This window comes from Parasteatoda tepidariorum, chromosome 9 (genome assembly GCF_043381705.1).
Source record: "Parasteatoda tepidariorum isolate YZ-2023 chromosome 9, CAS_Ptep_4.0, whole genome shotgun sequence".
NCBI lineage: Eukaryota > Metazoa > Arthropoda > Arachnida > Araneae > Theridiidae > Parasteatoda > Parasteatoda tepidariorum.
Genome location: NC_092212.1, coordinates 17,390,013 through 17,415,310, shown reverse-complemented (window position 1 = coordinate 17,415,310; position 25,298 = coordinate 17,390,013). Strand labels below are relative to the sequence as shown.

The 25,298-nt window shown below is 29.2% G+C and overlaps 1 protein-coding gene across 1 annotated transcript; it reads right to left on the bottom strand.

Moving 5' to 3' along the window:
- Positions 1 to 4,471: 4,471 nt before the first annotated feature.
- On the bottom strand, positions 4,472 to 20,541 carry LOC107439087 (retinaldehyde-binding protein 1). Its single transcript, XM_071185981.1, has 6 exons — positions 20,395 to 20,541; positions 12,963 to 13,253; positions 11,704 to 11,940; positions 9,012 to 9,208; positions 7,544 to 7,654; positions 4,472 to 5,775 (listed from the first exon to the last, which is right to left on the bottom strand). The coding sequence occupies exons 2-6, from the start codon at positions 13,120 to 13,122 to the stop codon at positions 5,575 to 5,577; spliced, it is 906 nt and encodes a 301-aa protein (XP_071042082.1). The 5' UTR covers positions 13,123 to 13,253; positions 20,395 to 20,541; the 3' UTR covers positions 4,472 to 5,574.
- Positions 20,542 to 25,298: the final 4,757 nt, after the last annotated feature.

Sequence of the window (25,298 nt, the reverse complement as noted above, 5' to 3'; positions counted from 1 at the left end):
TTACAATATTTCAGGCACTACAAGTTTTACTTTTAGATGTTTCTATATTTAAAAACGTAGAAACATAAAACAAAAACCATAAGCTATTCTTATCTTTCTCACAAGAAAAGTACCCTAAGTGAAACTCATGACTTAAGTTAGATATTGGCCATACAGACTCTGGTTATTGGTAAATTATCACTGGCTATTGGCCATGAGTTGGTTTTGAAGATAAATTGTTAGGATAATTTTTAAGTTATTTAAAATATATAACAAAATATCCTGGCTTGTTTTGGTCAATATACTGTCTTAAATATTCTCCACTGGCACACAATCGTGGATTAAACTCAGCCTGAACACAGAGATGATATAGAAGGTTTTCATGGCTTCCTCTCCATGTCACTCAAATGCAGATTAGTTGCACTCAAAACATCCTTGATAAAAGAAACTGAGTACAGTCTGTCTGTGGAAAGAACTCCCCTCGCCATTCTATTGAAGCAGTGGCAGTGACTATGGTTAGCAGGTTTAACTATTTCAAGTAGGGGTGTTTCGTCAATAGTTAGGGCAGGCTTTGGAATGATTCATGAATATTGTCCCAAGTTTTTTTTTTCTGCTAGGGGGGTTTATGTCTTTATAAAGAGATATTCCATTATGCCCAGCTAAATAACAGTAGGCGAAGGAGCCAAGACAGACTTCTACCTATTGGTGCTCCGGTCCTTGGACTAACTGAAGCTGCACATTCCCTCACTTCGTAATCCGCACCAAGTGCCAAATTCGTCAGGCTTCTCCTGAGAACCTCTTGGATTGCATGGGATTCTCTAAGGAGAATCTCTTTAGCAATCCTCTCCTAGTCGTCGACTTCCTTTCAGTTAACAAACTCGTGGATATTGTCTGACTCCTTCAGACAGTGAAGATAAGCAACAACATAAAGAGAGAAATATACAGTTCAAGATAAAACATTAAAATTACAAAGGATTATAAATCTATGATTTTCAAATGTTTGACAAATATGGTATAGCAGCAAGATCATTAACTATGCAGTTTTTGTATTTGATAACTCTCCCAAAATTCCAAGTCAACGCATGAAGTGCACGAGGTGAAGAAAAATCAAGCTTATGACCCTCTGTCCAGCAATCTTTTGTGATAGATGAATGGTGTAGTCTTGGACGCAGCTTTGAGCCTATGTACTCTTTTGTTATACCCTATGTTCGACAATCCACATTAGCATGAAATTTTGTAAATTCCACTGCTGTTAAAGCAATCAATAGGTTTGAGAAAGTAAGGAAATTGCCAGTCAGGATTGTCCTGCATAGGACAAACCAAAGAATATCAAGGCTACATCCAAGACTCCCCCTTTCATCTATCACTAAACATTGCTGAACAGATGGTCATAGGTTCGATTTTTCTTCACCCCATATCGTTCGCTAATGTACTTTATATCATCCAAAACGAAAATTCTATTGTTCATGATCTTGCTGCTGTACCATGTCTGTCAAACATTTGGAAATACATCAACTTTTAATTCTCGGACTTTTTAAGGATTTACCTTTATCTGTATATTTATCTTTTTAATATGACGTCATCTCAGTTAAATTAAATCGCCTGTTTTTATCTATCCCTGTCATTTATCCTACTGATGATTGTTGTTGTAGTTCATTTACGTCGCACTAGAGCTGCACAATGGGCTATTGGCGACGGTCTGGGAAACATCCCTGAAGATGATCCGAAGACATGCCATCACAATTTTGATCCTCTGCAGAGATGATGGCCTGCACGCGAAGTCGAGCATTTTACGGTAGAACAGTTTAACGAGGACCAATACCGCACACCCTCGGCCCCTACGCAGACTGATCCAGGTGGTCACCCACCCGCACACTGACAGTGATGCTTGACTTCAGTGATCTGCTGGGAACCGTGTCTTAAATGGTTGGATTTTTACCTCGCAAACCGGAAAGTGTCAATGATCATTTTCTTTCTTTTAAACATGGAAATGATAACGAATTATTAAAACAAAAATTATCTCTCGTATTTAATAGATTAACCCATAAAACCATTTTTTTTTTCTATTTTGATGCTTGGCATTTTTTAACGATTAAATAATTCTTATATTTTATTTGTGACTTACTGAGAAAGTTTAACTGTTTTGCGAAAATGTTTCCTCATAAAAATCAATGTCTGCACAATTTCTTTATCATCACATAAAATGTTTTTTTCTAAAATGCGTTTGTTATAATGCTATGACGAATCTTACGTAAGGGATTTTAAGGAGATGATTTATATGTTGGCAGTTTTAAATCATAATTTACTTAAAATAGTACTTAATGTATCCTTGAGAAATAACTAATACTAATTTTAAAATTTTTTTTTAGAATCTTTGTTTGGAAATTTATTAAGAGCAACTTAGTTTAAAAGTAAAAATTAACAATTAATTATAAGATATTCTGTAAGCTTTAAAATCATTGTTAAATACTAATAATATGAACTAGTAATTAAGACTGAGATACAAATATGAGTAGAGCTAATACATGGTGCTTAGCGTTTTTCGAATGTGCTTAAAGATGCTTATTTTCGTTTTTTAGGAGCCCTTAAAAGTGCTTTTTTTTTCATTAGGTGTTTTTAAATAGTGCCTTTTCGAAAATGAGTTTTTTTTTCTTTGCCATGTCGATTTTCACCAGATATTATGAAAAAGCATGTTTTCACATTGTTCTATTCAACGTTTTCACAATTCATTCAACCATAATCTGTTTCTGCGTCCCGTCGGTCCATAGCGTAGGAAAGCGCAGATTATTTTACATGTTTGATGAAATACTTAAGAGTCCACATGTGCATCTACTGAGCTGTGTTCGGTAAAATTCGTGCACTCTCATGTGCAACTCTACTGCTTTTTACAAGATATTCTCAATTTCAGGCTTCATTTTCCACCGTCTGATATCGGACCGAAAAACCTCTTCATCTTTTTATAATGTCTAATATAATTAAAAAAAAAGCTTCTTTTTCAGAAACTGATTATTTTATCATGATCATGTAGTCTTTGAAAATTATTTTGAATTTTGTTAAAATATATAGTGCTTAAAAATATTTTTTGAGTGCTTAAAAGGTGCTCATTTTTGTTGAAAGATTTGGTTACGCACCCTCTAATAATATCATATAGCACGTTTCTTGTGACTAATATTTTAAAAATAAGTTATTTTTATTTTCTATTGAATGATGTTTGAAAATTTTAAATAGAAACATGAAACTCAATTTTCGTTATTCAATTTCTAACCAATGCGCATCGAATTTGTACCCACGTTTGAAAGCACTGTTGTCATTACTGTCTGCTTTTAAATTTTTTCAATTCAAGAGCCAACATGGAAAGACATATCTCGTTAGGATTAAAATTATTAGACCATTAATGGAATTAAAATGCATATGTTATTGTTTTTAGTCGTTTATGAACAGTATTATAAGGATTAGAGCCTGATAATATCAGTGATTTTTATTAGCTTACAATCTAAAATTATTTTCCGGAGAGTTAATTGCACGTTCTTAATACTTTATTAGGTTAGCACAAGTCGTACTTTTACTGTCTATGCACCACACGGTTATTAAATCCATTATGACAAAGAGAGAACTGATCTTATGGATAAAATTTCAAGATAAGCAAATTGCTTTTCCCTGTGGAATTATCCCTTATCATCGACCGAGAGAAACCTTAAAACCCAGAATGGTTTTCTTTAAGGATAGTACTTCCAGCTAGAGATTGGCTAGCCCAAGTCAAAATTCTTGATGGTCCCATTAAAACATTTTAATGGTTTTTGTCGGTTTTAGGGCTATTCATGATGGTCCAACATAATTTGATGGTCACCATCATCAAACATTTTCCATTATACGTTCATGGTTTTTGATATGAAAACAAACTTCCATCATTCCATGATGGAAAATGCTACTTTAATACTATGATGGTTAATCATCAAGAAAAGTTTGATGAACCAACAATCCATGATGAGGACAACTATACATTTCCATGACGGTTTAATGGGAATTCTTGTTGGTTCTCAGGAACAAACCATCAAAACGAGTTTGATGTTCTTTTGTTGGACCATCATAAATCAGGGTGTTGGTTACCATCAAAAGTATAATGGTTTATGATGGTTACCTTCAAGATTATGTTGGTCCATCAAAAATTTTGACTTGGGAGGCCTTGGTTGGGAAACTGAGAATCTTATTAACCCACAATGCCCAACTGGTAAAAAAGAATATGTATTCTGAATTAAGCTGCTATTGGGGACAAAAAGGACTTTTACATTATTAATGTATATTATATTACACGTAATGCAAAACTTATAAAGAATCGGTTAATCCAGAAAACCCGGGTTAAATAGCATATAAATTTATAAAATAGCACTTTCAAGTTTTAATTTTTGAAATGATAGAACCTTGTCCTACGGTAAGTTGAACTATTTCATTACTTTCAATAACACCAGTGTTAAATCAAGGATAACAAAACAAATCAAGTGAACATATTTATTTTTTAACGAAGTGAAACAGTATAAAGACGACATTAATTGAAAACATAGAATAAAAATCAATAATATACCTCCATTCAAAACATCTCTTATAAATAATTCATTTGCACAAACATTAAACATAATATACATTGTCATTGCTGCAAAGACATGAGTAGCGCTTAAAATATGAATCCATCATTTAAGCACTTCACTCAATATAGAGGCACATTAATAGCTTTCGTTTTTTTTCTATGATTATATAACTCAGTTCTCAATTAACTTGTTCGAAAGAATATCCACTAAAACAGTTTTTAATTTTGATGCAACTGATTAACAAATAATTGACAATTAAATGCGTTATTGTCATAGATTATCAACATTTAAGTACATTATTCCTCTCGCAGCTGAATTTGGCTGAAAATGAACAAAATAAAAAGCAGTTTAGGCCATTCAGTCGTAGAGACAAATCGAGTCATGGCAAATTATTTTCCTGAATTATTAATTTATAAAGTTCTCAAGCTTTACAAATGTTTAACCTGGTCATTGCTTTTGATTTCAAAATTTGCTCAAAGAATTCTAGTAAATTGTTTTTGTAAAAAATAGACGGAGGTTTTAATGAAAGTTTTACGAGCAATAACATGATTAATAAACATTTAGATATATTTATAATATTTAAGTTCGTTTATTCGAGTTATTAGAATTTATTATTGAAACTATAATTATAATGCTGAGAGATAAGATGAAAACTAGACAAGATGTTTCGACACTAAGAATAAATAAAATGAACGAAAATGAGATAATAAGAAAAATGAAATTTTTAATTCGCTTCGTATGATTATATAATTCGTGAACTTAGGATTATAGATTTGTTAAAAACAGTTCCAACTTAAAGTGGTATCTGTTAAGAAATCTTTTGATTCTGTTTCAATACATTTTTCTTACAGAGGTTTTAATTTCAAGAATGCAATTAAGTACTGAGTTTTCCGTCCCGCAGAAAAATCTGTCACAATGCTCACAATGAACCAAAGAGAAAGCCATGTTTGAAACATATTGAATTTGTCCATGATTTGAGTTATGTATCCTTCGTATTGCTATAGAGTGTGAACTATAAGTGTTGAAATTTTTCATAGTCATTGGGATCATATCCGAATTTTCTGTTGTAATTGAAGTACGGCTCGTTAGTTAACACTCGTTCTGCCATTTCAGTTGCATCAGATGCAGGCATGACACCACCATATTCTTTAGGAAGAATGCTAGGATCAACGTGTTTGTGCAGTTCTGCCATGTCAGATGACATGATCAAGATCTGAAAATAAATAAATTGCTTTACATAAATTATTTTATTGAATTTATTTTATATTTATTGGGTTTAAGACTTAAAAGGCTTTTTCGTCCCGTGAAATAATAATTTTTTTTTTTTGCGAATATACAGGGTCTTTATAATTTAAGTTCCACTTTGAAATGGCTATAAAAATAAAACTACCCGACCAAATGTCATCAAACTTGGTAAATGTCTATAAGAGGTCATGGGATTTTAGTTCCCGCAAAAAAAAAAAAAAAAAGAAGTTCAAAAATTCACCACCAGCGGAGAATGGCGCTGTATGCAATAGTGTTAAACAAATGTGAAATATGCAAATTTGTTTTACACGTCTTTTACCGTAAATTTGCCTTAAACCTTGCGGCGTCATTGGACCTCGGCGTTTTCCTCTTACAGTACGTAACTTTTGTAAAGCCCTCCGTTCATTGCTGTCGCATTCATAGTAACATTTCGCGAGCAAAGCACAGTCTAGCATGGTAACAGACATTGTCGACTCAGAACACTGACAGCTCAGACAAGGCGCCTTACTTTTATAACTACAAAGTCACATGACGTTCACATTTGTTTAACACTGTATACAGCGCCATTCTCCGCTGGTGGTGAATTTTTGAACTTTTTTTTTTCGTTTTTTTTNCAGATGCAGGCATGACACCACCATATTCTTTAGGAAGAATGCTAGGATCAACGTGTTTGTGCAGTTCTGCCATGTCAGATGACATGATCAAGATCTGAAAATAAATAAATTGCTTTACATAAATTATTTTATTGAATTTATTTTATATTTATTGGGTTTAAGACTTCAAAGGCTTTTTCGTCACATGAAATAATATTTTTTTTTATAATATAATATAATATAATATTTTTTTTTTTGTAAGTTCATAATAGTTATTCATGTTTGTGAGATTAAGTTTTGTTAATCTCCAACCAGCAATCCCAATGCGGATAATTAAAGTGGCGCATCACCTAAGGAAAATTCCAATTTAAAAGAAGGAAAAAAAAATTAAAGCCACGGACGAACTTTAGCTTTATCCAACTATACAATGTTTTTTTTCAATTAGATTTCTATCTTGTTCTTCGTATGTTTGACAGTCAGAAATGAAATTTTACTTGGATCTAATTTTCTTTTAAAAGTCATAATCGTGTTTTATTTTTTATTTCTGGATTGATCCGAATAATGAAAATCTATTAATTGTTATTTATTTGATGCCTGAAATACATTAGGTTTAACATGTAGCATTAATTGAGAAAATAGTTTGCAGTCAAATTTACTTTTAGGGGTTCAGCGTATCTAAATGCGATGGTTTAGCCTTAAATGTGCAATTTTCGCTGTCCTGTAAAACACTTTTTGTGTTAGTTACCTATATTTATCCCAGGGTTATTAATTTTTCAAATGGTAAAATGTACACATCAAATTATTTGTTAAGTTCGCTTTCAAAAGTACGCTACAAACATTGAAAATTCGGATTTAGAATAATTAAATATTAAACTTTATTTAATTAAGTTAAAGAACAGTAAAAGTACACATCAAATTATGTGAAAGGATGTGTATTTGCTGTGTTGTGTAATAAGCTATTAGTTGATAATTTCGCATTAAAATCATTTTAATCTTAAAAATTATATTTTCATACTTAAATTTTATTATCATTTATTGAATTCCTTAACAAAATTCGAATAATCGGTGGTAATTTTTGCAGACTTTTGCAATTAAATGAAAGAAATTAGATTTTAAATAATCTAAAAAATATGTTATTCTTACCCTTTTCTTAAACTTTTCTTTCAATACGTGCTTGAAGAGGTTCCATGTTGGTTGTACAAAAGATGAACAATTTATGCAATAGGCAATTTTAAATCTTCCTGGGAAACGATCCTGAAATCAAAAGTGTCATTACATACTTGTTCTTAAGGAAAAGAAAATCACAAGAAATTTTGAGACATATAACAATGCTTAGCTATTTGATTTATTTAATTTAGTAGATATTATCAAATTGTAGAACTAATTGAATTTTATAATTTTTTTTAAATTTTTTTTTTTTTTTTAAAGCAGTAAAGAGTTTCGCGACAATTCTGATAAAGCTACGTGATTTGTTTTAATTTTACCAGTGAAACACGTCAAAAATTGGTACTAAAAGCTCAATAACTTCAAAAATAATTCGAGGTCGTAAAAAAATTAAACGTGTTACGCATCTACTGGCACAGAAGTAAAGGTAGTAAAACTACCTTATTATACTGTTTTACTCTTAAATTCTACTACCGCCTTAAAAAAGAAAACTCCCACTTTCACGTAAAATAATTAATGGCGGCGTCAATAATATTTTCATGTCTGAATGTTTCTTAACTCTTTCGCGCCGACTGTCACAATTAACTAACTAACTAATCAAGTTTTTCAGAGTACCTATATGGATATCTGCTCTTTCATCTAAATTGAAGAATATGTGGTGGAAGGGAAGGGAGGTACTTCGTTAACATTAAGTTAAATCTCAGAATGAAAAATAATTGATAAAATCAAGTCTGGGTCATACATAAAAATAAATCGCAAGATGATACATAATAAAGGGAACAAATTGAAGATAGAGATAAAGAAAAAATATTTACACTATTTACAAAAATTTAGTTATACTTTGAATTAACATTGATTATATATATGATTAAACTAACATTAATTAAAGTAAAAGCAAAGTAAGTATGTCAAATTTAGCAACGACTAAATTTAAGTTACCGTTTTTTATTTAATTACAATTTGATTCTGATTTTGCACGAATACTTTTCTGAATCATCTGACCCCAAGGGGTTAAGGTTAAGTATTCCTTTTAAAAGTATGCAAAATTTCAGTTACTCACTAGAAAGTTTTCGCATTGCGAAATTGAGTAGCATGGTAGACGAGCATCTTCTGAAACAGCCGTAAATGGCAACATTTTTAAAGCGATTTTTAACGTATTTACATAATTATAGAAAATCCATTGAATTTAAAATAGATAATTGAATCAAGATTGATTAAAGATAACCAGACAATCAAATTACAAATAAACATGTAAGGTTTGACTGAGTTAAATGAATAAAATAGCAACCAAACAATACAGAAAAAAAAATCAAAAGGAAAATTGAAAAAAATTTAATAGCTTGTTAGATATTCAGTTTTATAAATTTTTTTTAATATTTTTTTTAACAGCATCAAATTTACAATTAATTTAGTGTTAATGAAATCAGTTACAGATTTTGAATCTTACCTGCATGAAACTTGTAAGTAAATATATGTTCTTAGGTGCGCAAAATGTCATGAATTGCTTCAACGAAAATCCTTTGAAATCCCAAATTCCAATAAATCCATTAATTTGTGTTACAGGATTATCTAACACATACTCGCTCAGTAGGTTACCAACGGCTACAAAATCAGCATAGCTAACCTGATCTGTATTCCAGTTTTCTAAAAATCAAAAAAAAAAGAAAATTAGATGCTTTCTCTCATATGATATGGCATCATAAACTTCTCTTAGTTATTGGCAACACTATAGTTATTGCTCATTTTGTTACATATTACTCATTTTGTATACTTAAATGGAAAAGTAGTAAGAAAATTATTTTATTCCAGCTAATTTTTAGGAAGAACATTGTGGCTTACCTACCACTATGAATATTAAATACCAATTGTCGAGTATATAATACATGTTAATATTATACTTAAGGAGCCTTCTGCAGACCTGCCAACTTTTAATCCCTTCCACTATCATTTTCCCCAGTGGTATTAAAACTTCAATTTTAAGCGAACAAAAACATTGTATTTGAAATAAAATTTAGTTGGCAACCATGATAGTAACGCATATTAATATAAGCTTAATTTTTGNAAAAAATATATTGTAGCTCCACCCTAAATTTACTACCACTTTTTAAATTTTTCAAGGACCGCGGGAACCCTGATTTAGTTGGCAACCATGATAGTAACGCATATTAATATAAGCTTAATTTTTGTAAGAATAGTGGTGATCAAAGTCATTTAAAAATTAAATTTATAAAAAAAATAGTATATATTTACTACCACTTTAAATATGAAAATAAAATTTGACGGAAAATCCGAAAGAGTTGGCAGGTATGCATTTACCATAATGTAACTGCATACCTGCCAACTTTTACGCATTTGGCGTAAAATTTTATTTCTATCTTTAAAGTGGTAGTAAAATGTATGCTTTTATTACATTTATAAACTTAATTTTTAATCTTTTTGACCACCACTATTTTTAATATAATTAAGCATATATATCAATATGTAATACTGTCTTGGAAGTTGGTATAAACTTTTCCAAGGAAAGTTGGCAGGTATGTAGATGGGATAGGTACCCAACTCAAAAATCAAGACAAGGTTTCTTAATATGCAAATTTTACTATTAATTTGCAATCAATTCATTAAAACTTATGCAGAAAGTGGAGCAGTTGACGTCTCTGATTAGTAACGAATAGTCTATTAATCAAAATCAATTAAAGCTGGTTTTACTCCAGATTTGAACAATAGCTATAATTGAAACGGTTTAACACTTTCGCGCCAAATGTTATAGTAAGCATAAAACCGTAACAATCAGTGTAAAATGATATAACTGGTAACCAAAGTAATTCTTTAGCAATTTATTTGTGGGCGGGGTAATAATTGTTTGATTTATTTAATTCACCATTACTTAGTTCAAAATAAAATTAATTAGTTACACTTTGATTTAACATTGATTATATATATGATTAAACAAACAGTAATTAAAGTAAAGGCAAAGTAAGTCTGTCAAATTAGCAACGCCTACATTTAAGTTACCGTTCTTTATTTATTTATATTCTCATTTTGTGCGAATGCTTTTATGAATCACTCGTCCCCAAGGGATTAACTACCAGTTTTGTAATTTTTCTGTCAAACTTTCAAGCCTTAGTTTCACAGCAACTTTTTCAACTGTTCTACTAAAACAGCGGTTCCCAATTTTTTTCGACTTCCTTAACCCCTTGGGGACGGGTGATTCAGAAAAGCATTCGTGCAAAATCAGAATCAAGTTGTAATTAAATAAAAAACGGTAACTTAAATGTAGTCGTTGCTGATTTGACAGACTTACTTTGCTTTTACTTTAATTATTGTTAGTTTAAACATATATATAATCAATGTTAATTCAAAGCATAACTAAATAGTTTTATTTTGAACAAAGTAATGGTGAATTAAATAAATCAAACAATTATAACTCCGCCCACAAATAAACTGCTAAAGAAATACTTTGATTACCAGTTTTATATTTTTACCCTGATTGATACGGTCTTATGCTGTCACGTATTTGTGACAGTCGGCGCGAAAGGGTTAAATGATCATTCTTTTTTCGACCTAAAGACGAATTATCTTAAATTAGGTTTTATGTGGGACAGTTGAAGTTAAATCTAGTCTAGTTATAAATTTGTATTTGGTGTGCAAACATAAGCTGAAAAGAAATGAAAGACGAATTATGGTTTTCGTTGAAATTAAAACTAAAAAGGACTGCTATAAAGGTTGAAAATGGCTTTTAGTGAAACATATTTCTTTATTAACGAATTTAGTTATTTTATTTATGGTTTGAAAAAACCGCGAAGGGAAATACTAATGCAATATATTTAATAAATCATGTTCTTTTCATAGTTAATTCAATACATGGTCATTTGAGAAATTATGGACTTTTTTCTCCAAAAAAATTTAGATTTTTCTCACTCTTTGGATTTTTACTTGAACGTAAAGGCAAGCAAAATATTAAGTAATTTACAGATAATCTATTGGATCTAAATACAATTATAGGTTCTGAAAATGTTTTAAAAAACTGTTTAAAAAAGTCTTAACTTTCGGAACCCCTTCAAATTGTTCACGGAACCCTAGGGTTCCGAGGAATACCATTTGGAAACTGCTATTCTAGAGCATAGAATTTAGCTACTTACTGAATTTGATAACGAAAATGGCTCTTCCTTTATGATCTCTGTGAGGTAAATAGTTGAAAATGTTGGCCTTCAGAGCCTTTGCAACACCTGATGGGGATGGAAAACAATCCGAATATTTGGCACGGAATTTATAATGTTCATCGAGTGCTTTGAATGACTTCTGCACATCGAATTTGCGAACTCGCAAGAACCTTAGAAGATAGTTTTCATCTGTTCGAGCATTGAAATCTGTTTGATCTAAAAAAAAATTAAATGATTTTCAATAATAGCAATTATTCTAATAAAGAGCATTTAATATTAAAAATGAAGCTGAATATTAAAGAGTAAATAAATTGATATTTATACAATATAAAACTTTTACAAAATCAATGAAGATCAGCTCAATATTGGCAATTACCTCAATGAAGAGCATTTAATAGTAAAAGTAAAGCCAAAGAATGAAATATTTCAACTTCTTGATTGGTAATAAATTTATTGATTCAGAACAGATTTTTCGAATAATAAGTGTTAACACCACTAAAAGACTCTATATTTTAGCAATCGAATTATAAATAACCAAAAGATGAGCTTTATTCTTAATTAATTCGGATTTTGTACATTCTAATCAGTTTTTTGGAATTATATAGCTACTGATAGATCATTAATACAGTATGTAATTTTTTTTAAATAAACAGCATACTAGATATTAGCTCCTTAAAAGTGCTACTGCCTGAGGCCTTGATTCAACAGTTTCTTAATTAATTCAGATTTAATATATTCTATACTCATATCATTGTGATTAAATAATGATTTGAACTATGTTTAGCTGTGAATTCCAAGATTTGCAAATTCAATAAAGAAATATAACGCTTATTACCGGCTATTATACATACATAATTATTAACTCTTAATTTTTCTAGATTTGAGCTACTTCGCTGTTAGGATCGAAAGAAAAAAACTCGACATTCTAGGATTAATTAAACATTTCTGACATGGTGTGATGAATCATTAATACTATATATCAAGTTTTTTTTTTTAATAACCAGTATACCATATATTATTTCTTTAAGGAGTGCTAATGCCACAGTCCTTGATTCATCAGTTTCATGCAGTTATTAAAAACTTCAGCAGAATTAATTAGAAACTATGTGGATTAATTAAGAATTAATTAAAAACTATATGGATTAATTAAGAATTAATTAAAAACTATACTAAAATGGTATGATGAATCATTAATACTGTATATAAAGTTTTTTTTTAAAAATTAATAAACAGCATACCTGATATAAATTCTTTGAAGAGTGCTAATGCTACAGTCCTTGATTCATCAGTTTCATTTAATTCCTCCTCAGCTTTTCTCTTATCTTCCTCAGTTACTGTATCATCCAGCAAAGGACGATGAACTTTATTTCCAGATACAATGATCTTTGCGTTTTCCATTCCTGTTTTATTTATTTTCTCACCAATAATTATAGGTAACAATCAATGTTTTTTTCTTGTTTATATCGTTAACCTTTCGAGGCTTTGAAAGGGTTATCACAATGTTGGTTCAGATAGAAATTCTTATGAATCTGTAAATAAAAATGAAAACATTACATTTCGTTTTCAGTTAATAGGATGAAGAGAGCTCTTCCGAACTCAAACGTACCAATAGAGATGACAAAAATTCTGAGTAAAACTGAGATATAAAATATTGACTTTAGCTGGATTTTATTTGGGTTACTTAGCTTACTTCCTTATGTGATGTAACTCGAAACAATAGATTTATAAAAATTGTGGGAACAAGATACTGATTACAATAATCATTGTTAACGCAAGCATGCAATTTTATTGTTATTTTACAAAAAAAGTTCGAATCAAAATGTACAAAAGTATTATTATAAGAATAATTTATGTATAATATCGCTTTAAGAAAGAGAATAATAAACAACGTTACATAGTAAGTTGTTATAGATATATGAATCAGAGCTTGTATGAAATTAACTATTCAATTTATAGAATTAAGTTAATCAAACTAATTATTTTTTGAAATTTAAATTATTCTTAAAACTTTTTAAAAAAATTGTCTTAAATTTTTTTTTCATTTTATATAATACCCCGCATTCCTTTGATTTTAAAAGCAACTAATAAAGCAATTAAATAAACTAAATAATAAAGCTCTTCTTAATTTATTCTCACCTTGTTAAAAAATATTTTTTTGACTTAATATCACTATATTGCAAAATGCTTTTATAAAATTAATACTTCAAACTATTATAATATTCTAATAACTATAGTTTGAAAACGTAATAAACTCTCCGCATGAGTTGTAAAACAGGTACTTGTTTTAAGTCCAACCTTTCGCAAATTAAATTATTTAGGAAATAATATCATACATGTCATAAAATAACTTTATAAAAACGAAAAATAATGTTGAAACAAATGCAAAGACATTGTTTAAGTGTTATAAAAATAAATGCTGAAAAACTATGTTTGAAGAAACGGATTAGAAATAAGACTAATTAAAAGTTTACGTAATTAATACATCTTAACACGCATAAAGAATTTTTATGGAATACATTAATGAAGTGTTTAATGAATTTTTTATGCATTTTAATTGAAATTCTTAAGAGAGAAATACAAAGATATTATAATTTTAAAGCAAAATGCCTTAAATTAAATGAAAATTTTAAAACCTTTTAATTTCTTCTTTTATAAGAAAATATGAAATTTCTAATTAGGACATAACCATAAGAAATGAACAAATATGACACTAACATAACAGACCTAGTACGCATTTTGAAAAATATTTAATAGTGATGAACTATTAGTAACTAAATCTTTCAGAATTTTGGGTAATTTTGCCAACATTTTAAAGAGCTTCGCCACTAAAAGGTTGAAATAAAGTATCGTTGCATATAAACTTTTAAATCATTTATGCGCAGTGGTATGGAAAATAAGTTTAAATGAATAAAAAATAATGCATTAAAACATTAACTTAGCTACCACTAGAATAATTGTTCATGAAAACCGCAGAAAGTTGGCAGCCCAGACTTGATATATATATTGTATATAATCGTATTTAATAATTATAAATACCTTGACAGTTCAAATGTGATGTTTTCTATGTCTAAGAAAAGTCTAATATAAAGCCTTCTGTCAGAATGATTTTGCTCTCTCAAACTAAGAAGCTTATTAAGATGGAGTATTGACTTTTTTTTGTTCATTTAATTATTTTATTTATCATAAACCCTTTTTCCCTTTCGTTTGATGTGCTTTAGCTGTAGAAGACAGTTGTTTGCGTAGAAGGTCAGTGAAAGATATCAGAGACGATGCATTAAAAAAAATGATTAAAGGTCAGGATTTTGATTTTACACTTTCGAACTCTCTCTTATAAGGGCGTTCTTTAAGCGATTTTTTTTTTTAAATTTTTATATTTGAGCATTTTTTTTTATTATTTCGATTTTTTCTTATTTTGGGTTATTCATTCTAAATTAGTCATTCTGAAAATCATTCTAAATTAAATGAAATAGAAAAGAAATTTTATAATATTACAAAATGCATAGTATCTCAATTTTGTAAATTGTTTTACTCGAAAATTTTATCTCAATTTACTAAAAAATTTTATCTTGATTTTCCTCCTATTATTCGCATTTTCCCAATAACGTACCAGCCAAACTTTATACTTTCCGAGGAATTTTTTCCCCAGCTGTTAGTAAAATGAGAATTTAATTACGATTGAACGCAATTTTTTTAATATTTTCAAACTTTAATATGTTAATGTTCCTGATCTTTCAATTTGATACCTAAAGTTGCTTGATGGTACTAAAGTACAGCTATTATGAATTTATATATGTGTTTAATGATTTTATGTAGAGATGGACAAAATCATTCTAAATTAAATGAAATAGAAAAAAAAATTTAATTTTAAAAAGCTAAAATCTTAGGAAAAGTTCTGAAAAAATGGCAGTTTCGCTATTCCTTTCCGAAGCAGCGTAAATTCAACAGAAAAGACGAGAAAATTGGTTTCATAAAAAAATTGCATCGTATGGATTAATGCAACTAGATGTTAAATTAGGGGGGAAATAATAACTCAGATTTAAAAATTTTTAATAAAAAGAATTTTTTAACATTTTACGATTTTCCGGGTAAAATATAATTTTTTTTTAGAATTTTGTAAAAAAATGTTACAATAAGTAGTTTCAAATATATCAAATTTACTTCTGCTAATAAATAAATACGACGAAAAAATTTTGGTTTATAATCGTTAGAATACAACCATAAATTTTTAAGAAACTGCATGCATATAATATTTAACCTTTAAATTTATTGAAAAATCTAGTATTTATTGTACATCTAGTATTTGGGATAAAAACTTTTAACAGTATAAGTAAGAAATTTAATTAAAATTGCTAACTACAAAACTAATAAAAAAATAATCGAAATGGTTTTCAAACAGTAATAACATGCAAAAATACAAAACTTTAAAAAAAAGTGACAGCGCCTTCATGTACAAGTGAAACATTCCACCGTGCTGTAAAAAATTATCGAAATTGATAGTAAATATACTCAAATGGTAGAGAATTTTTTTAATACTATATTATCTCGAGTACTATACTATATACTATAAAATATATGCATAATACTATAAAATTCTCGTATAGATAGACTTTCTAATAAAAAAGTATGTTTTAGTGATTACAACTGTACAACAACACAGCGTTGATGCGTTAAATATCGACATTAATTTTTTGATTTAATTTTTGCAACAAAATTTTTGAAGTTTGAAAATCTTTGAGGCAGAAATTTTATTTAACATATTTTTTCTTATAATTTAAGTCGAAATAAGAGAAAAATATTATACTTAACATTTTAATAATATATGCTCATAAAATACTGCATGAATCATGGGTGTCTTTTTCTGCGTCAAAGGCAAAATCTTCCAAACAATGATTTTTCAAATTTGCCTTTACTTTTAGTATTTTAGATTTAAGAGAAACAGTTATTCATCTTTGAAATTTCTTTAATTTACAAAATAAATTATCTGTAACTATTTAAATATATGAATGAAGAGAAAAATTTTCAAATTCCATGCTTTGGATTTTATATTTTAGTACAAATCCAATTCTGATAAACTAACAAACTTTTTTAGTAACTATTAGACTTTTTTTTATAATTAAAAATACCGAAATATACATATAATTAGAGAAATAAAAAAATTAGGTGCATATACACTAATTTTAAGCGGAAAGATTTCCGTATAATGATCTGTGGCAATCGCCAAGTCTTGGTAACTTCCGGGCAGCAGTCCGCGAAAAACTTTAAAAAAAAAAAAATCACAGGAAGAACTCGAAAGTTAAAACTCGTAGCCATCTGCGGGCAAATATATATATATACACGTTTTTTTTTTCTTTAAATTTGCAAATTTGAAATCTATTTGTCACCTTGGCGATAATAGTTGGCATGACAGATCACGATTCGGATATATCCCCTAAATAAGGAGAAAGATAATTTGGGTAATTATATATTATGGACCTTAAGTAGTTTATTTAAAATATTCGATTACGAAGATTTTACCCTAGTAACAATTATAATATCGTTGAGGAAAAAATCATTTAAGCAAGCGATGTTTTACTTTTTTGCTGTGATATTTCATTTGATTTGATATACAAATATAATCAATTTAGTAGGAAAAAAATAAACAGGTGAGTGATTTGATAAGCATGGGGGAAAATGCATTGAATAAAAACATATATAGAGGATCACGTTGTTTCTTGCGTGTTTCATCAGATTATTATTATTTTTATTATTATTATTTTCATATTTATCACCTTCGGACTCTTGACCATCGAGAGAAATCAAAAGGGTTTGCGATCCAAGGTCGAAAATATTTCTTTCATGATATGTTTTTGACATAATGCCACTGAACTCTAAACGGTAGGCTATGTCACTTCTATTTAACTATAATTTGGTTTTTGTTTGAATCATAATTAATTCCTGATGAAACTGCTGCTGATATTCTGAAACGGCCTTCTTACATTGTTTCCTCAAATCTTTTTCAGTCTTGACTGTTAAATAAAGTATTTTAATAAAAATTAGGAACAAAATATTTTGAGTTGAATGTGATTTATGTTTTGCTGTTATATTTTCTTTAGCTATATCCTATAATTACGTACAGCTCCACAATGAGAAGGAGAATTACTATGTTTCATAAATTTTAAATTAATTAACTGTTTATGTATGTTTACAAAGGCAGGATTCCTTTTCAAAAAAAAATTAAAGGGTAGTGAGATTGCAGAAAAATTACATAGCTGTTAACTTATAACATTTTAACCCGAAAAGTTTAGTGTAGTTATAGCAAAGTGTAATTTTAATTTAATAATTGAGATTTAAAAATAATTGTGTTAACTAGATTAAGTATTAATTGTATCCATTACATCAATAATATATATTGTTCTTTACTTATCACTTAAGATTCTATAAAAGATATTACTTAAATAAAATCTATTTATTTATAATTTTAACACCGATAGCAGCCACCACAAAATCTGTTGAACGCAAAAAGTTTTTACTGCAACTACTCATAAAATCATGATGGATGGGACGAGGGCCGCTGAGCGGCCCAGGACCCAGCTGAGCTAACACGTTCACGCCGGTGTGACCCACCGGTGGGTCACGCTAGATTGTCTCATCGGGCGGCGCACCGGAGTAAAAACTGGTAACAAATAAATTTCCTTTTTCAGTTTTTTTCCGGAAATAATAAAAATCCATAACTACCAATTGTTTTTTACGGATGCAATTTTTATTCTGAATTGCTTCTTCGCCGTGATAAATTTCCTTACAGTGAATTGTTATTGTTGAGACCAGACTAACTCCTCCCGAATATTGAAATAGTTCTTCTACCAGTATCTTTTCTTTTCCGTCCCGCTTTCAGGCACAACACCCGGTTTGAACGTATTAAATAACGAAGAAGAAGGTATAAATTTTAAGAACTTATTAACATTAAAATGAAATTAAATATTTTTGTAAAATTGTAGTGGTATTTATTAAAAATTAGACTTGAAAAATAATACTACCATTTTTTTTCCCATTGTATCAAAACAGATTCCATCAAGTAAATTTAGAGAAAATAAAGGATTAAAATTATTTGTTCATATATATTTCATTAGTGCATTTTTGAAATCTGATTTAATCAGTAGCAAAAAAACAAACAAATGTAGCTTAGAATATCGATGCGTAAATTCTCACTTTAGTTTCGCATTTATTGCTTGCTTGAAAACATTCAAGATATGTTTAAATGATAGCTCTAAATTACTACTAATAAAAAATAATAGTTATGTATATGCTTTAAGAAATGAGAGTGTGCGATTGCGATATTCTTAACCAAAACTAAGATTTTTTAAAAATTAATTTCTTTTCAGCTTTTATTTTCTTATTAATATTGAATTCGCTAATATAATATCAATCGTAAATAAAAGTTCGAGCAATCAATGCATTTAATATATTGCAAAAGCGAAACAATAAACCAACAAAATAACCAAATATACTTGATAAGGAAATCTATATATTTCCTCTTACTTTAAGTCAAGAATTAAAGAACTTTATAGTCTTGAAATTATCTGCCATTTACGCATTTTTTTAGAATGTTCTGCAGTCAAGGATTCATTTTCTGAGCAAACTAAAATTTATCAAATGAAAGTGAAAAAAAAGTGATAAATGATTAATTCTTATTGTTTACGGAAAGCAAGAAATCCAAACACAAATCACGTAGCCGCAAGTTCTCCCTGTTTATTTTAAAAATTCATGTAGTGTGACCTTCGAAGAAAGTTCTAGATCGTTCCATTGATTAATTAAAAATCAAAATTATTCAGAAAAACTTGATTTAGGATATTATTATCGTAATAATGAGTTACATGTCACGTTTGTTTATTATTTCTAGTTACCATAATTTTCAATGTACTGTAAAGCCTATTATTTCACGTACCTGTTTTAATTTTTCAAAGTCTAAAGTAATTAAACCAAAACTATTTCAATCAGAGTGATTATCTATTAGTGAAAACAATTCAACTTTTAGGCTATTTAATGTTTGTCGATAATGAAGCAACTTTTATTTTTGTATTTTGCAAAATTTAAAATGGCTAATTAGTAACGAAATAGAGCAAGACATAAAAACTATTTCAATTTTAGTGATTATCTATTAGAGAAAACTATTTCAATTTCTGGCTATCGAATGTATATCGAGAATGAAGCAACTTTTATCTTTATATTTTGAAGAGATTAAAATGGCTAATCAATAACCAAATAGCGCAAGACATAAATACCCTTTCAATTTTAGTTATTATCTATTAGTGAAAACTATTTCGATTTTAGGCCATCGATTTCAGGTCGAGAATCAAACAATCTTTATATTTTGCGGAGTTTAAAATGGCTAATTAGTATCCAAATAGCTCAAGACATAAAAACTACTTAAATTTATTATTATTATTATTTTTTTTTACACTGGCAAAAATAAGAACACATTTTTTTCCTGCTCCTCTAAAAGGTAAAATATATGGGACTGAAGTACAAAAATGTTGAAGTTACCAAAAAAAAAAAGTTTAAAACTTAAGAATAGCCTTGATCTTAAATATCTGCTTATCAATTTTTTTCAAAGAAAAATTCTTTGATTGCTTTTAAACACAGGCACCGAAAAATCGTTTCAAAAAAACAAACAACACTAAAATATGTTCTTACCGCTGAAGATAAAAGCTAAGACGATAAAAGTTGTCAGTCAAAAGAAAATCCAACTATTCTTCCAGGTAACAAGCTATTTCACTTGACCAATGCTTCTTTGGTTGTTTAACCACAGAATGATGATTCTGGTCTTGAAACAGCACATTTTATAATAACTGAGAGAGGAGGAAACTTGACCTTCAAAACTAGATGTCCATCCCAATAAGTAAGGATGCAAAACAACGTGATCGGGTGACTCCTAAAAAACCAATTGAATCACTTTAACGTTCTTCCAATTTCCTTTTTCAAATCTATTTAATGTGCAAGATAGCATATCAATAGGAAATTATTTAATCATTAGGGGTTATACAAACTTTATATCATAATTATGGATACGTAAGAACAGAAGAACCCGAGGTAATTTATCTGACGGGATCTTTGTAGTAAAATTAATGATTTTGTTTAGTTAGTTCGGAAGAATTTGAATATTATGGATTTTTCTACAAGCAAACAACAAACTTAATGAGTTTTATATTCAACGAAAAACTTAGGCTTCCGTTCGAAAAACGTGAGCATTATTTTATTCACTTTTCTTTAAAAATTTCAGACTTGATTCAAAACTATTTGGAAAAGAAACTTATATTAAGGGGCAAATTTAAGTTAGAAAAACGGTTCTCAGTATATTCTCTGGTAAATAGTGTTTCATTTGAAGGTTTTATTTGAAAATAGAAGTAAACTATTATAATATTTAAATAGATAGGTAAATAAATATAATACGTTAAAGTAATAAAGAAGCATTAAAAAAGTTAGCAAATTTGAGGTCCTGCGTAGAGCGTTTTTTTCCTAGCTAACACGTGAATGTTAATCATTCGCATTCTTTTACTAAATACAAAATATCTAATAACACCACTCCAAATTTTAAAACTTTTATTGTATATACTATAAAACATGAAACAGAGATGCTTGCTCCGAACAGCAAATATATATTCTAAAGTGGTAGTTTGTTAACTGTGATTCTTGGTTTAATAAATTAAATTTAGTAGCTTTTTATCCACCACTATGTTTAAATAATGCGTAGGGTTATATTATTCAGCACTTTATGGTACTTGTGTCATGCTATACCTTCTATAAGCAAGCAAAAATAGACAAATAATTGCAAAATTTTCTTAGTAGCTATTACCGTTTTTTTAGTTATTTTTGCGTGTCCGGAGTAGTTGGCATCTCTGAAAAAGCCGCTTACGGCCCCAGGCGCCAAGATATATTTACATTGTCAAGTAATTTCGTCCGCTAAGCTAAAAATGTGAGAAGTGATAGAAAATCAATTAATTTTTAAGTTTTTAAATTATTCAATTCTAACTATTTTTTGGTGATAAGCCCCCCCTTTTCTTCCCATCTCCATTCCTCCTCATCATCGATTTATTACTACAGATGATTCGGTTAATGCCGCTTCGCGGCAGCGCACCGAGATTTATGTGATTTCTACCAATCCTAGCTACCATCATGACTTATACGAAAATTATTCATATTTTAACCCGTTTTGTCCCGAATTTATATATTGAAACGATACAAGAAGTGGTTTTACAGAAAAAGTGGTATAATATATTATCGAAATTAATTGGTTTTTCTACTGTCAGAGCATTCAAAAAGTCTTTGATAGATCGAAAAGTACTTGCTCCGTATAATTCTAGATTTAATCAGAAATAACTAAATCATTCTGGTATCTGAGAATCTTTTAATTCACCCAGATAAATGAAAATGCTGAAAAAAGTTTCCCACCACAATGAATGTCTTTAAAAAAAAAAGGAACTGTCCTAAATATATGACGCTGGGCGTTAACCGGTTAACAGAAAACATTCCTTAAGATCAATATCATTACTTGAGCAGTACACCACAGTATGCAATTCCAGCTGCCAACTGCCTTAATATCCTCCATATATTTATGCTATTAGTCACAGCTGCCCTAGGGAAAAATACAGATTTAGATATTTGGATTTCACCATAAACCAGATAGAGTCGAGTCTTTAAGTTCATATTTAATAGGAAACTGAAAGAATATACTAGAAAAAATTCGCGCCTTTTAATTTCATTTAATAGATTTTTTTCAAATATTTTTCTCGTATGTGGCATCCCATGTCCGTCAAACACTCTGTAGAGTGGAAGCAGCGGGCTCGAGCCCCGCAATATAACTGAAAGAAACATAATTGTAACCCGAGAAGTACCTTAGAGCTATCTGTCCATCAAGTTGACAACGACTTATATGTATTAAGTGAAATCATGCTCAAAGCTAAAAAGCATATGCCGACACAATTAACCCTTTGCACTCTCCGAGTACTTTTAAAAGCTGGTTGATCCTAATATCAGCACTATAGCATTTAAAATACACAATATAGTATTATCATAAAATTTCAAAATTCTTAAAAATTTACTATTTATAAGATATAAAATTTCTTAATTTTAAAGTGGTGACTGTTGATAGTGCCTCCGTGGGGACATTGGAGTGCAAAGAGTTAAAGAGCTAAATGTAAGAAGGTAAATAAAATTTTTAGGGGAGTTAATGAATCAGATAAAAAAACAGTAAGTGGTTGCATCAATATGGGTATGTTTAATGTAACATAACTGTTTTTGCCTTTACTTCAATCTTAACATAGCTACTCACATCAGTTTATAGTATGCGTGCATGATTTTAATTTCAAATTAGGCAGTGGTGAATGAAATAAAGTAAAGAATTATTAGTCCAGCCCAAAGGCGCCGGCAGAATAATATGAGAGGGGGTACAACCCTCTAACAAACTACCTTCCCCTCCCCCCGAAAAAAATTTAAATATTCTGCTATTACATTTTGTTTTGTTATTACATATACTTTCATCTGTTCATTTTTTCAAGATGCATTTCTTCATTGTTAGGAAGATATTTTAAAAAAAAGTACGAATTTCTTGTACTTGCAAATTTTGCCCAGAGGCGATCGCGCTGGCATAGCTACTGACTTTGAAACACAAATAACTACAAACAGTAGTTTCGTATACTAACGTGTTTGTGCACGCTTAACATTATTTATTGAGTTGATGAAGTTTTACAGTTGCGAGAAGTCAGCTTGTGTTATACACCTTTGTTAAACTGAATAACTAATAAAAAATGTAATATTATTTACATTTTATTAAATGAAATTTAAAAATATAGCTTAGATATCTGCCAATTTTGTGAATGCTCAGTGTGCATAAGAAAAGAATCAAAGATGACTCAGAATTCATTGAAAAAGTTAAAAACATATTTGGACCGCAAACAAGACGATTACAATTCTTGTTTGATTAAACAATTTTTAATTGTTATGTATCAATAATTACCTAATTATTTGTTTTTCCATAAAAATATGTTTAATAAAAAATTTTTATAACAAAATTCTTCTGTATCTCTTTAATTGTTTTTAAAAAAAAGCCAGGGGGGTGCAAGTGCCCCCCCCCCTTGCACCCCGCTGCCGGCGCCTTTGGTCCAGCCATTTATTTAATTGCTAATAAAATGGTTTGGATGCAACTTTTTTGTTTGTTCTGAAAATATAACTTACCTGGTTTTTCAATTAATATATTAAAATAATTTCATTTTTTAAAAAAACATTATTTGTTGCTCTTTTCAGTGGTTTAAGTTATTGAAGTAAGCAAAACTCATTTTTCATTGCTAATCCCATAAAAATAAAATGTATTTATCATCACTTCGCATCATGCTACGCATCATGCATGCTCGCGTCCAGCTCATAATAGTGAAAATTTACCAGTATCACATTATTTTCTACTGTACATATCCCTTTTGAGGGACCGTAATACACTTATTTCCGAAGTATCGGTATTAAAACTGCTTAGTAGTATTGGTGCTGTTTTAATAATCACCAAAGATATCGATACAATATTTTATACTTATATTAGAATATTCGGTACTTATTACATTAACTCTTCAACATTTGAGTATTGTGAAAAATACATTTGGCACTAACAGCTAACTAAAGCCGCGATTAAAAAAAAATTCTTATTAGTACTTGATAAGGATTTTAGAGCATGTCTGTCTGACCTTTAATTTACTGTTAAAATATTTATAAGTAACGGAGGAACAAAGTTCTTTTATTCTGATTCATTAAAAAATTAATTCATTATCTTTGCTACCACTGAAAAAAAATATTTCCTGAAACTACGGAAAAGAATTTTTATTGAAATCGCCAGTTATCGTCCGTAGTACTCAATAATTAAGCATCATAATGGCGATTTTCTCGGTTTCCCTAAACGAATTTTCTATTAATCTTTTCTCCATAAATCTTCTTTTCTTTTCTTTCAAATTTCGCTTTTTAGCACATTGCTAATTTTATTTTATTTCAATTAATGCGTGTTACCATTATTAATAAAACATTAGTGTCAATAATAATACTGCGATTTTTACGGTTCTCTTAAATGAAAGAGGATCTTCTCTCCATTATTTTTGTTTTTTAGTTCATAAGTTTTTTTCCCGTCAATTAACATATTACCAACATTATTTAAGCATCATTGTCGTAAATGGTAGTATTACGATTTTTTATTTTAGACAATCTTTACTCCATTACTTTTGTTTTCTAGCACATAGCGTATTTCTTTTATTTCAAAATGAATATATTACCTAAATTAATTAATAATAATATAGTGATTTTTTACGTTTTTCCTTAACGAATTAGTACCACACTCACATTAATTTTTCCTTTAAATATATAAATATTTTTTTCTATTCAATTACTGTTGATTTTAAATAAATATTTTTTTTCAGAAGCACGTTTTAAGGGAACTATTATTTATTAAAAAAAGTTGGTAGTATTAGGCAACTTTAGGAGTGTAAATTTGGTGTGGTAGACTACACGTGCTGTCACGCAATGTTGTTTATTGAATATAAATTCGCGATCGCAACGAACTATAGGGG